This window comes from Simochromis diagramma, unplaced genomic scaffold, assembly GCF_900408965.1.
Source record: "Simochromis diagramma unplaced genomic scaffold, fSimDia1.1 OVJJ01000596.1, whole genome shotgun sequence".
NCBI classification, from domain to species: domain Eukaryota; kingdom Metazoa; phylum Chordata; class Actinopteri; order Cichliformes; family Cichlidae; genus Simochromis; species Simochromis diagramma.
In genome coordinates, this window is record NW_024387245.1 from 7034074 (window position 1) to 7048272 (window position 14199).

Genomic DNA, 14199 nt, shown 5'->3' on the forward strand with positions numbered 1-14199 from the left:
AGTAATGTCATATTCTGTACTGGCGCAATATAGCACTAAGCATGTTATAAAAACACATATTTTTTAAATCCAGCTTCACACACAGTTTATAGAGGTTCATTTGGAAAAGCAAATATGTTTGGCACAACAGTGCATTTAAATCATAATTATGATTTTTTTTTTCTTAATTTGGCAGTCTTGGTCCTCCATACATAGTTAACTTCCTTTCATTATGGCTAAACTCATTTGTCTTGCTTTAGACTTCAGATTTTATGGAATGATTACTTGTACAAGCGCACCGAAGTCATTTGGGGAGCAATGTGATGAAATCCTTAAACTAATGATTTTTTGGGGTGTTATATTTCACTCTCAGGGGGTCTCATCTTAGATGCTGTAAAGCAGTTATTAAAGCAGGAGAAAGCACAATATACTGGATGATAAATCAGTGTTACTATGTCTCATTTGCATTTCATGTTACAAAAAAATGTCACATCATAATATTTTCTGCTCATCCATGGCGCATAGAGGGATATCTAACAAAACCAGCATACCTGAGAATCTTCAGAGTATGGCATTTGTTTGTAAATACATACAGTGTAAGAAGTGACGAACTGCTTGCATTCCTCTCAGCGTATGATGGGGATGAGTATCGGACAAAACACTGTATATTTTGGAAATTTTAATTTGTAAAGTAAGACCAACCTTGCTTTATGGTTTTTTGTGTTGTTGTTTTTTAAATGTGTCATTGTAGAAATGTTTGAATTAAAGACATTTCATGTAAGAACTTTATAAATATTTATAAAGCTCTAAAGCCTTAACCACGGCAGATTTTTTTGGTTGAAACCATGATTCAGACAGTACAGAATTTATGTGTTGACAGTATTTTGCCCTGCGTAACTGTTTATGACTAAGTGATATACTTAAATGTCTTTTAGATGCTGTAGTAGTGTCTTTAAAGTTACTGGATTTCTTGTTCCTTTTAAAGATTTTTGTTGCGTGAACATAACACTGTGCCATATCAACAAATCTACTCGTGACTTTTTTTCCTTCTTCTTCTTTCAGCTACCAAAAAATAATTAAATAAATAACAAAACCTTTTGATATTTCTAATATCAAACAGTAGGGTCAAACTGCACTTTGAAAACTGTCTGCCTGACTAGCAGGTTGTTGTGCAGGGTCACAGTTTTCTCACTCGATGCTGGTGATGAAAATGTGCCGTCATAATGTGATCTGGAAAATGCTGCAGAATTCCTCTGTTAGAACTGTGACGAGTCCGGCTTTTATTACTGCTCATGTAACATTTTAATTAAAGGCTTATATGCACTGTGATAATCGTAATGACTATATCAGATATTAGTGGATGCATTTGATTTTAGTAAAGTGTTTAACACGTACACTATAATAAGGAAAAAATGATTGCATTTTAGAAAATTTGTGCACAGCGTTTTATATAAGAGTTACAAACTCACAAGGAGATGAAAGACAGGATTCATCTGAATCCCTTTGAAAAATACACAATATACAGTATAAAAACACAGTTGTGGCTAAAGAGAATAAATTATTTTGCTGTGTCGATAAAACCAAAACACATAAAGCAATGCGTGGACTGTTCGCTGAGCTACTCAGTGCCATACTTTGATTGTAGATGTTTCCTGAAAGTATTGTTACTGCCATAAAACACATGCTTGTTTTGAAAATGTTGAATGTTTTTATTCTGTATACAAAAAATAAAAAGTAGTTTCAGTACAGGTCTTGTTGACTTGTGTTTGTCTCTTTTTATTTCCTTTCTTTTTTTGTGAAGAAGTCCAATTCTGCGATTCTGCGCCAAGCGACGGGGAGATAGTTGGCAATAAAATATTATCACAATAAGTACATCGCTGACATTCTTTGTTTAAATTACTGGATCTAGTTTTTGGCTTTTGTACAGTGAGCTGTGCCCAGATAGTGATGATATAACTCGGTCCCCAGAAAAGCCAGAAAATTGTGCTGCTTCGAATTATGTTTAATTTCACCTTTTCAAATATCAGTTAGCAGATGTTTCAGCTGGCATCCCTGAAGGTAGACATGAAACATGCAGCTTAAGGTTGCAGCTATGCTAAACATATATAGATGAGTTATTGGACTTTTTCCACAAAGAAAAGGTTTGTTTGTTTTTTTATGTAAAACCCAAATTGCAGAAAGTTGGGATGTTCTTTAAATTTTAACAAAATGAAAACTAAAAGACTTTCAGATCACATGAGCCAACATTGTATTCACATCAGAGCATAAATAAATGAGCTCGTTTCAAATTTGATGTTTCCTACAGGTCTCAAAATATTTGGGACAGCAACGTGTTCACCCTGATGTAGCATCTCCTTTCCTTTTCAAAACAGTTTGAAGCACGTCTGGGCCTCGAGGTTATGAGATTCTTGAGTTTTGTTGTTGGAATTTGGTCCCATTCTTACCCGATATAGGTTTCCAGCCACTGAAGAGTTTGTGGTCATTTTTCGTTTAATGATGTGCCAAATGTTCTCTATAGGTGAAAGATCTATACTGCAGGCAGGACAATTCAGCACCCAGTCTCTTCTCCAACTAAGCCATGCTTTTGTAATCGCTGGTTTTGCATTGTCCTGCAGAAATACACAAGGCCTTCCCTGAAATAGATGTCATCTGGAGGGGAGCACACGTCGCTCTAAAACCTTTATATACAATATTGGCTCATGTGATTTGAAAGTTTTTTAAAAGGCATGTAGAGATGGTCAAGATGACTTGGGAAGAAAGATGATTTAAGTGAATTTGAATGAGGCAGGATTGTTTGTGCCATGTGGGCTGGTCTAAATTTTTCAGAAACTGTTGATCTACTGGGATTTTTCCAACACAAGTATTTTTAGGGTTTACAGAAAAAGGTCTAAAAAATATCCAGTGAGCTGTAAAGGTCAGAGGAGAATGCCCAGACAGCTTTTAGGAGAAGATTATCTCTGAACCCATAACACATCAAACCTTAATGCAGATCTGCAGCAGAAGACCACACCGATGCCACCCCTGTCAGCTAAGAAGGGGAGACTGAGGCTACAATTCACACAGGCTCACCAAAATTGGACAACAGAAGGTTGGAAAAATGTTTGCCAGTCTCAGTTTCTGCTGAGACATTTGAATGGTGCTGTTGTAAACATCCTGACTTGTATCAGCTGGGCAGGCTGTTGGTGGTGCTGGTGTAGTGTTGCAGGGCATATCTTCTTGGTACATTTCGGCACCTCTTAATACCAATTGAGCATTGTTTAAACATGACAGGCTACCTGAGTATTGCTGCTGACCATGTCCATCCCTTCTAACAGTGTACCTGTTTTATGATGGTTCCAGCAGAACAATGCATCATCTCACAAATCTCAAATGTTTTCAAGCTATTTTTTTTTAACATAAAGAGTTTATTGTACTCAAATGGCCTCTACAGTCTCCAGATCTCAATAAATAGAGATGCAATGCGCTAATTTCCATCATGCATGTGTAGAAAATAAATCTGCAGTGTGCCCAAAACTTGATTCCCAGGATTTAAACAGTTGTAAATGACACGCTGGTTTAAAATCTGTCGAGAATTTGCCAAACGTATCTGTTCTGGTCATTCTGAGCCAGAAGGAAGATTCCTATTACAATGCAAAAACATAAAATTAAAAAAATTTTTTAAAAAAAACCCCCGATATAATTATATAACATATATTTTATAATGTTGGTACAGTATTGCACAGTAATAATCATACTTGCAAAGCAGGTCATTTCTTTATTTATATATAAAACCCCTTCATACCCCCCTCTTGATTGCAATCTATTTACCAATATAATCAAATATATTGTACATAGAAAACACATCAAAACAAAAAACATCTCACTTTTTGGCACACCGGTCATGTTCCTTGCCACAAATATTTTTCATAAAAGTACTCTTTTTGTACCGGCGGCTGTTCAATTATCATTTTGGGACAGCAGGTGGTGGTAGTGCACCACCCAGTTGGACCAGAGTCAGACGAAGAAGCAGCAGCAGAAGACGAAGAAGAAGGTGTCCGTGGTGACAGCACTCAACATGGCGTTCAATTTTGGCGGTGCCACGAGCAACCCAGCAGCAAGTATGGACATTTTTTAGTTAATTATGAAATACTTGTAAGAGCTGGTGATGTGTCACATATTTCGTGTCGAAGCTAAAGCTGCGTTAATGCTTGTACATGAGTAATAAATAGAAATGGTCGGCTAATGGTTCACCCTCAGTTGTTACGGTGGGTTCGTCTACCGGCTAACGACAGACGTCACGTGAAAACAGAGCTTTTACACTTGAGTCAGTGCAACTAATGAATTGCAGTCGGATTTGTGTTCGCGTGTTTCGGTGCTAAACTGGGCTCCAGTGAGACCTAGCTCTTGTGGCTAACTGTTTTGGATGCCCGTGTGGAAGCTAATACAAGCTCACCCAGTACTTACAGCGCTCTCTCGTTGTTTGTTTGTTTCTAAAAGGCACGTCCGGGTTTTCATTCGGTTCATTTGGAGCCAAAACTACGCCATCGACAACATTTGGCTTCGGCACCCCAGCCACCACAACCACAGCCTCATCCGGATTCGGTAGTAAGTCCAAAGCTTAGACCCAGATTCACTCCTTGCGGGGATTATCCTGTACATGGGGCATTATCATCACGTAACCGCCACCAATGTGAACAAACCCTTCTTCTCGGAGCATAACTGAGCCCACTAGGTTCCCTCAGTCTAGGGCTCAAAGCTTCTGGGTGTTTTTGTTTTGTTAGTAAGTTTGTTTTAAATTGAGCATTTCTTCACCTCTTGATGCACTTTCAACTTATCTACCAGGTGGTTTCTTGGGTTTAAATCCTTAACATGTGCAATTTGGATGACGGGGATCAACCAACTAACTAAGCACTCACTATATGGTGCACCTCACAGATACAGATAGCTGCTAATCAGTCCTAAATAACAAACTAATTAAATAATCAAATGTCACTCATAAACCTGAACTGCTTGGATGGGTAGTATCACACAACAAGCCATATTGTTTGTCAAAAAGTGCTCTAATAGGGTGATATGGTACTATAAGGTCATTAAGATAAGATGGGGCCTGATTATTTAAGACCTTGTATGTGAGGAGCAGGATTTTGAATTCAATTCCGGATTTACCAGGAAGCCAATACAGGAGAAATCTGCTCTCTCTTTCTAGTCCCTGTCAGGACTCTTGCTGCAGCATTTTGGATTAGCTGAAGGCTTTTCAGCAAGTTTTATGGACATCCTGATAATAATGAATTACAGTCGTCCAGCCTGGAAGTAATAAATGCATGAACTAGTTTTTCAGTGTCACTCTGAGACAGGATATTTCTAAATGCTCAAAAAGGCACCAACGCTATAAACATTGTCAGGGTGTCCAGTTCGTGATGAGCTTGATAAAGACCACCACCTGAAAGGTATTGGTCGTTAAGCAAGCATTCCTGGAGCTTCTCCAAGAGGTCTGGTTATTTGGATGGTCTTTAGTCATATAGGCCTAGAGACCGGTTGGCAACCATCCAGCAACCAAATGTGCATTTTCTCACTGTTTAGCGAGTAGTTGTTGGCTGTTGTTGCTGTGAAATTGGTCTCAAAAAAAAGAATGCAGTGCTGCATTGAAGAGCCTCCTTGTGATTGCTCGCAGATTAGTGGTTGCCTATAGTTTGCATGGAAGATACACCAGCTGCTCTCCGTGCACTAGTAAAACTGTGAAAAGTGTGACACAAACTGTAAACTGAGAGTGTTCACCTTCAGAGTAAAAGTTGTATGTTTTGAAATATATTGGTTGAAATACTGAAGCATAATTTGTAATTTGATGGCTACAGAACTCCGTTTCTGGTTTGTCGCACTTTTTCCAAGTTTCACTACTACTCCGCAAGTACTTAGGTGTTTGCAGACCAGTCATCATCTTCCATAAGATGCTCTCATAAAGGAGGCTTTTGATGCAGCATTTTCAACCGATTTCACTCAGTGACAGCCAGCTGTCTTTAGTAACCAATCGCCAACCAGGGAATGTGTTGTTTTCTTTCCCCCTTGCAACCAGTGGTTGCCACTTAGTTGCCAGCTAGCCTCAAAGCCTGTGTGACTGCTGTATAACTAGGGCCTTACTAGTATTCAGCACAGATAGTTACATACAGTCCAAAACTGTCTGTACTAGGCTGTTAATGTGGTTTTCATAGCTGAAGTTGAGCATTTTATCATGGGAATCTGGGATTCGCTCACATCTGGGAACTGCAATTGTGGGCACTTTAGTAAATGGTCCCTTTTTAAAAGAAAACTCCTTCAGGGGTTGCTACATAGAAGATAAAGACCTTCTTCTTGTGCTTGCTGTTAACGTTTTGTTTTACTAACTAATGCAAAATAAAGCCAATAATGTATTATTTTTGTGTGCTTTGCCTCCATTAGCTCTAACAGCCCCTGGTTTTGGGGCAGCCACCACCACCACTGCTGCACCAGCCACAGGCTTTAGCTTTGGCTCCACCAACACTGGTAAGACGCTCATTGTTCAGACTTTTCTTTTAAGACACTTGAAGACTGTTTTTACAATAAATGAGCCTGTGCTAAATCTGGCGTTGTGTCATTTAATTCCATGTCATTCTCTCTTTCTCGCTGCCTGCCTGCTTTGGCTGCAGGATTTGGGGGGCTGGGAGCTGGAAACACCACGGCTGGTGGGTTTAGTTTTGGGGGGTTCGGTTTAAATGCAAACCCGGCAGCAGTCAGCTTTAATGTGGGGTGCTTTGGTACAGCAACCACCACTGGCACAATTTTCAATTTTGGTAATAGCCTGGCTAGCACAGGTAGATGACCTTTGTGAATCAGTACACTCTGTCTGTAAACTTACATTTCCATCCATTGTTTGATATCTGTGTGGATCAAGGATCGTTTTCTCTTCACCTGGTGATTCATTTCATGAACACAATGCATCGCTGTGATTGCATGAAGAGATAAAATGTTGAATTTTTAGTCATTTCATTTGATTGCTGTCAAGAGTCACTACACTTTCACCTTTGTGTAGAGATAAATCGCTATATTGTAGTGAAATTCTCATTCTCCTCTTATTAATTGTAGCAGTTGTGATTTCATTCTGTCATTCTCTCACCTGTTTTGTTTTTTGTTTTGCTTTTGGGGGGTTTGTCACCTCATTGAGCACATTTCTTTTCTCTTCTTCTTAGGCGCATTCGGTGGCTTCGGAACAACGACGACAACTGTTGCTGCACCAGGGGCAACATTTAGCTTTGCTCCCCCCGCAACAGGTTAGTTATAGAGCTGGTTTGAACCCCCACTCTGCTTTATTACAGTTAACATTTCTGTGCAAGCCAGGAAAGGTACATGAAGATAATGCTAGGTTTTTGAAGAACATCTTGCATTTCTGGCCAAATTGCAATGCACTGGAAGAGAAGAAAATGGGCTTTAATTCATTTCACATTTATTGATATAATGCAACTAAAGACCCTACCATAATAGAGATAAAACCCCAATAATCTAAGAGCAAGCACTTGGCGACAGTGAGAAGCAAAAAAAAATTAACAGCACAAAATCTCAGGCAAAAGCAGGGCCAGCCATCTGAGCTTAGGTGGTAAACATCACCTAGGCTACTTTTGTGCTTATTTTTGACTCGTGCTGTGTCGCTCTACGTAATGCTTATTTCAGTGGATTCAAACTTCAAATTAGGAGGTGTGTCATGAGTGGCAGTAGCTCACTGGAAAAGGATAGAAAATTTCCTTCATTTACTTACACCTAAAAACGCTGCCACACTGCAGATAACAATGAAATGTTCACAATTTTATTTATTTAGATTGTTACCACAAATTTATTTGGAACTATTGTATCACTTTTAAGGCTTCCGTTGTAAAATAACAAATGCTAAAACTGCCAAAAGTCCTTTTATTTTCTGCGGTGTCTCTCCAGCAAAGCTGGAAGCATATTTCACAAACATTGTTTTCTAAACTGGTTTTTCATGAGCACTCGTACTTCCTCAATCATACTTCCTCCCTGTGTTTGCACGTTGTTTTGTTTTAGGAAGCCTGTTTGGTAACACGCAGAACAAAGGGTTTGGATTCCCGACTGGGCTTAGCACAGGGACTGCTGCAGGAACATCGGGATTTGGAACTGGAACTGGTCTAGGAGCAACTAGCCTGGGTGGCTTTGGAGGCTTTAATATCCAGCAGACTCAGCAGCAGCAAGGTAAGAACCTCAATTTCCCTGCAAATAGAGGAAAAATACAAATAAAATGGATATCTGTTGAACAGGGTTAAAGCCAACCACAGCTATTCAGAATGATATTCTGTTAAAAACAAGTCTTTTACGAAGTTCAAAACTGGTGCCAATACCTTGTTGTAATTATGCAACTTTGGGTATCATGAAATTGGAGACATTTCACTAAATTCCACATGATTTTCTTGCATCTTTCTTTTCTAGTAAAATGTTTTTTGAATACATTTGAAGAATAAGATAAAATGAGCTGTGACATGTTTTACCTCTGGTTCCCGTGGCCAGGAGGCTTGTTCGGTCAGCAGGCGGGTCAGAATCAGTCCACCCAGCTTTACCAGCAGGTCACCGCTCTGTCAGCTCCCACCTTGTTAGGAGATGAGCGTGACTCCATACTTGCCAAATGGAACCAGCTGCAGGCATACTGGGGCACAGGGAAGGGCTACTACAGCAACAACAACCCACCTGTGGAGTTCAATCAGGAGAACCCATTCTGCAGGTTCAAGGTAAAGACGGAAAGCTCAGCACAGTGTGTTTGGTTTGTTTTGCTTTGAATTTTACATTGTAGCCATGTGTATCTTGTGGTTCCTAGGCGGTGGGGTACAGCTGCATCCCGATGAGTAAGGATGAAGATGGTTTAGTAGTCTTGATTCTTAATAAAAAGGAAGCTGATGTGAGAGCTCAGCAGCAGCAACTGGTCGAGTCCCTCCACAAGGTCCTAGGAAGCAACCAGACCCTCACTGTCAATGTAGAGGGTGTCAAAGCCCTGTCGAATGACCAGTAAGTCATAAATATGTGATTATTTTTCTTTTTTTGTTTTTGTTGTAGTAGTAGTAGATCACGTAGAAACACTCTTGTATCTCCTGTCCTTTTTAGAACAGAGGTGATCATTTATTTGGTTGAGCGCTCTCCCAACGGCACCTCCAAGCGAATCCCAGCAAGTACCCTCTTCAACTACCTGGAGCAGGCTAACATAAAGGTCCAGCTCACTCAGATTGGAGTGGTCATGTCAGTGACACGCACAGAGCTGTCCCCAGCACAGCTCAAACAGCTGCTGCAAAATGCTCCTGCAGGTAAATGTGCTTTGGTGTGTTCTTTACTTGTGTACAGTGGTCCCTCGTTTATCGCGGGAGTTACGTTCCAAAAATAACCTGCGATAGGTGAAATCCGTGAAGTAGCCAACTTTATTTTTCACAATTATTATAGATGTTTTAAGGCTGTAAAACCCCTCACTACACACTTTCTGCACTTTTCTCAGACAGGCATGAACATTTTCACACTTTTCTATCTTGTTTAAACACTCTCAAAGTTTAAACCTTCGTAGAAAAATAAGTCCAGTATTATAGAATGAAACCAAAGGCACCCGCGGTTGCCTTTGACGGTGCAAAACGTTTAGTCGACGTTGTTGTTTGTTGGGGAGGAAACTTACAAACATACAGCACAGCACTTCAGAGTCACACTGCTAGCAATCGAAGATTTATGTAAATATGACAAGCTGAATACGCTCTGTACTGTACAGGGGAGATGGCACGATATTGATTGACAATGCTCTGCAGCCAATCGGGACGCAGAATATAAAGCGCTGTTTAAAAAAAAAAAAAAAAAAAAAAAAACACCTTGCAAAATTGCACACACAAAAAATCCGCAAAACAGCGAGGCCACGAAAGGTGAACCACATTATAGCGAGAGACCACTGTAATAGAAGAAAGTGTCATTCAAGTTGGTTGTTTTGAATAGTTGCCAATAATGTTTCTTCCTGAACAGGAGTGGATCCTATTATTTGGGAACAGGCCAAGGTGGACAACCCCGATCCAGAGAAGTGAGTTGGTTGTGGTGTTCTAAGTTTTTATTATAATTAACGCAAAGTTACCAGAGTTTATAAAAAGCAAGACATCTGGCTAAATAATATAATTTTATTTAACTTAGTTGAACCAATATGGAAAATGACAGATAAACATGAATCGACTTCATCAGTCTATAACAAACAGTCTGAATTATTTATCTGTTATGATAAATAATTCAAAACCTAGTTTACTACATGACCCATAGAGGGCGCTAAAGCATAAGCATAAAGTCTGGGCTGACGATAAGATAACTGTTCTATATTGCAAACCATTGAGGGACCAGCAAACGCTAATAAACAGCAAGTAAGCAAGCAACATACAAGAATAGAAAAAGCACACTAGCATAAACATCCATGACCCCTTTTCACACATTTTTAATAAATTAGTTCATATTAGGAGAAATGTTTTTCTAAAAGCCTGAGTAGGAAAAGCCGAGGCACCAATTCCCCAGATTTGATCTAGTTCCGATAATAAATAGTTTCTAAAGGTTTTTTTGTGAGTTGTTACCGTTAACTACAAGTTCAACAAAAATTCAATAAAAGCTGCTGCTTCATTTTGTGTCCAGGTTGATCCCAGTGCCCATGGTAGGATTTAAGGAGCTGCTCCGCAGGCTGCAGATCCAGGAGCAGATGACTAAACAGCACCAGACCAGAGTGGATGTGAGTGTAGTAGTCACTGTTCCTGCTGTTTGTAGTTTTAATTTTCCAGATTTTTTTTTTTCTTTTTCTTAAAGGACTCAACATGGGTGCAGTGCATGTAAGCACAGGTGTTAGAAATGACATGAAGGTTCAGCTTTAATGTGATTAGAAACACCTGTGTTTACCTGCTATTTCAGGTAGAAATGTTCTGTTAACAACAAAATCAGTTTGGAAGCAAGTATATTTATATTGTAACACTTTGTTACGCTGATCCCAGCACGAGACACACACAGTTCTCAGTTGCACTTTCAGGGGACGTTTATTTAAACACTGTCCAGATCGCTCAGTTCTGCTTTGGATCTCTCTCCTGCTCAGCCCAGCTCTGCTCCACTGTGCACTCTGTCTGCACTGCTATCCCCAGGCACCAGCAGCTACTGCAATGGGAGAAAGTGTGATTAGTATGGTGAAAATCAGCTGTGTCGGCCAGCCTCCCTTGGCACGGTCTGCTGATCATTGCTCCACCCACATTTAAGCTACCTTGTGATTTACAGTCAGCTCTAATATCTGTGCAGATTGAGCATCCTTGCCAGGTCAGGTTTGGCATTATTCCTCTGGTGTCCATGGCCCCTGCATTCAAATAATAAATTAATTTTGCTCCAGGTGAAACTTTTTCCAAGTCTTTTTGCATTTGGGCATGAAATTTTGGATGTGTGAAGACCTCTAATATCAAACATGTGCTTGTTATCAGTTTTAAAAAAAGCATAAAGTACCTGCAATCAAAGGAAATTCTGGAAATGTCACAAAGGTTCATCATCACTGTTTTCAACCATGCATGTGTGGACTTGCAGATTATCTCCAATGACATCAGTGAACTGCAAAAGAACCAAGCAACCACAGTGGCAAAGATCGCCCAGTACAAGAGGAAGTTGATGGATCTATCTCACCGAGTGCTGCAGGTAGCTGTCTCACTTTTTTTAATAAGCCATTCAGACATCCCTACATCTCTGTTAAACTTAGAGTAACTGTAGGAGCTCAAAATTCACTGTTTACATAAATAAAAATGATGTGTGGGAATTGAAAAGTAGAACTGTGTTTTGCATGAAATAAACTGTCGTATCTGAATGACATCAGTCTAGAGCTTTCCCTTCACTACTTTATAAGTTTTCTTTTTCCCTTCCATATTTATCTCTCCTCCTTTGTTTCCCTTGGAAGGTGTTGATCAAACAGGAGATCCAGCGAAAAAGTGGCTACGCTATCCAAGTGGACGAGGAGCACCTCAGGGTGCAGCTGGATACCATTCAGTCTGAACTCAATGCCCCCACACAGTTCAAGGCAAGTGTGTTGAAACTGTGGCTGCACAGTGCTATGTTCTTTCAAACAATTAGAGTCGCTATGAAATATTTTTGTAATCAGGTATTCTATCAATTCCCCATTGACTAATTGAGTAATTGCATAAATACGTTTGCCTTAATGAGGAAATAGAAATTATTCAAAAGGGGGGGAAAAGATGGGCACCATCAGCAGGGAAATAACCTGGTGCCTGTCCATGAAGAGCTCTCAAAGAATCTTAAATTGCACTCTGAAATAAACTGGAAGCCAGTGTAGCTGCATCAAGATTGGAGTCGCATGTGAAAACTTGGAGGATTTCGTCAGAAGCCTGGCAACAGCATTTTGAGCAATTTGCAACCGTTCTAGGGAGGTTTTGCTAAGACGTGTGTGTATAGTGCATTGCTGTATTGCAATCGTGACGAAACAAAAGCATGAATAATCATTTCGAGTTTCGGACATGACACAATGGAGCTTCGTTTGTTAGCTTAGTTTCTCTTAGCTGAGTGCTACAAAGAAACAATGCGAAGACTTTTCATTGAGGATATTTTTGTAATAGTTTTTCGAGTTACTTGATGAATCATTGCAGCCCTAAAATGAACAGTTCGTACAGTTCTTAGCAGCTATTAGACGTCAAACGTGTGTTTGTTTTTTACAGTATTTGTTCTGTCTTTGTCTTACAGGGTCGGTTAAATGAATTAATGTCCCAAATCCGGATGCAGAACCACTTTGGAGCTGTGAGATCAGAAGAGCGCTACAGTGTGGACGCAGACCTCCTCAGAGAAATCAGACAGGTGAGTCGGAACTTTAGCACCTCTGACCTGCAGTTGTTGTGCAGGCATTCCCAACATGTGTTCAGTGATTGCTGAAACTCGGCCCAGGACTTAAAAAACACTAAGAAGGAGAACATTAAAGTAACATTTGAGTCTTCCGATACTAAGTTGCAACAAGCTGAAAGATTATCATGATGTTAACATCCAGTCAGGGTTCTCACCCAGCTTCCTTCACGCGGGTAATCTCTGAGGTGCTGACAGTGAACGACAGAAGTAATCACTCTTGCACAGGTGCATTTTCCTTATTGCAAATAAGTGTAACATTGTAAAAACATTAGCTTCAAGGTCTGTCTCAGAGCTTCTGTGTTGTTTACTGGTGGCTCTAATCTGAGGAAGACTGCTCTAAACTTGTGGATGAAGGCGGAGACAGCTGAATGTTTAAGTTGTCTTCTCCCGGTAACTGAAACACTGTCTCCTTTTCTCTCTTTCAGCACTTAAAACAACAGCAGGAAGGTTTAAGTCATTTGATCAGTGTCATCAAAGATGACTTGGAAGACATCAAACTTATAGAGCACGGGCTGAGCGACAGCGGACACATGAGAGGAGGCATCCTCAGCTGAGTCTGCCCCACCAACCCGCACATGCTCAGACACACAATCCTCCCAAAAAAATGGTGCATCAGCCATTTAATTTAGAGGTAATCTGCACTGTAGTTCCCTGATAACCCCAGTGATATCTGAACCTGCCTGCTCAGATGATCATTTTGACTAGAATGTGCCTTTAAGTCCCCACGTGGACAGGTTTATCATTTGCCCCACTTTCTGTACCAGGTAAACACTGACTGGTTAATCTGTGCTTTCTCAACTGACACAGCCCTAATGGAAAAGACTCAAAGTCTAATAATAGCTGGGATCCCTTATGTCAAATCAGATTATAATTATAAGACTACAAATGTGACTGGCATGTAAACAAGTTGTGTATGTCACCAGTGAAGACATTGTAAATACATGTTTGTATTTCTTTTTTCTTTTTTTATCCTCCTAGAATGTTAATAAATTTCATTTATTGAATAAAGCACAGTGAACTTGCATCTCTTGCACACATACTTTAAACAATGGCTAATTTCCCCAATAATCTATTCCTGTGTGGGAAAATGTATTCCTCTAAGTCCACCTATTTTGTGATCTGGGCATTTTCATTGTTTTGGTGCAAATATAGAAACACCCGACGGTCCTTCTTTAGCTCTTCAGGCCAGCCCTTTCCAACATCTCATCAAAGCAGGGCTTGAGTTGATAGGATTTATGTCTCGGATTCACATCCCGGTGGAGATGAAAGACTGATTGGCAGTTGAACTTATTAGGCAGCTTTCATGCAGATTACATCCCCTCATCTAACTTCTACTTCAGTACCTGGCAAAGAGCTAAA

General features: G+C 40.0%; 1 protein-coding gene across 4 annotated transcripts; it reads left to right on the plus strand.

Moving 5' to 3' along the window:
* Window positions 1–3939: 3939 nt before the first annotated feature.
* nup54 (nucleoporin 54) lies at window positions 3940–13864 on the plus strand. Of its 4 annotated transcripts, XM_040053473.1 has the most exons (15): window positions 3940–4076; window positions 4456–4563; window positions 6391–6474; window positions 6618–6653; window positions 7158–7238; window positions 8005–8169; window positions 8482–8699; window positions 8786–8973; window positions 9070–9266; window positions 9958–10012; window positions 10603–10696; window positions 11524–11631; window positions 11888–12007; window positions 12685–12795; window positions 13266–13864. In XM_040053473.1, exons 1-15 carry the CDS (start codon window positions 4034–4036, stop codon window positions 13392–13394), a joined length of 1737 nt encoding a protein of 578 aa, XP_039909407.1. In that variant the 5' UTR covers window positions 3940–4033; the 3' UTR covers window positions 13395–13864. The 4 variants fall into 4 exon arrangements, with proteins under 4 accessions (XP_039909407.1, XP_039909408.1, XP_039909409.1 ...); XM_040053474.1 differs by lacking the exon at window positions 6618–6653; XM_040053475.1 differs by lacking the exon at window positions 4456–4563 and having other exon boundaries at window positions 3949–4076.
* The last annotated feature ends 335 nt before the right edge of the window (window positions 13865–14199 follow it).

What these genes read in the sequence shown, in the direction of transcription:
- nup54 (XM_040053473.1), top strand. Translation starts at nt 4,034, where the DNA reads ATGGCGTTCAATTTTGGCGGTGCCACGAGCAACCCAGCAGCAA. An exon ending in AGCTGGAAACACCACGGCTG is followed by an intron (nt 6,654 to 7,157) that starts GTGGGTTTAGTT and finishes TCTTCTTCTTAG; the next exon opens with GCGCATTCGGTGGCTTCGGA. An exon ending in ATGCCCCCACACAGTTCAAG is followed by an intron (nt 12,008 to 12,684) that starts GCAAGTGTGTTG and finishes TTTGTCTTACAG; the next exon opens with GGTCGGTTAAATGAATTAAT.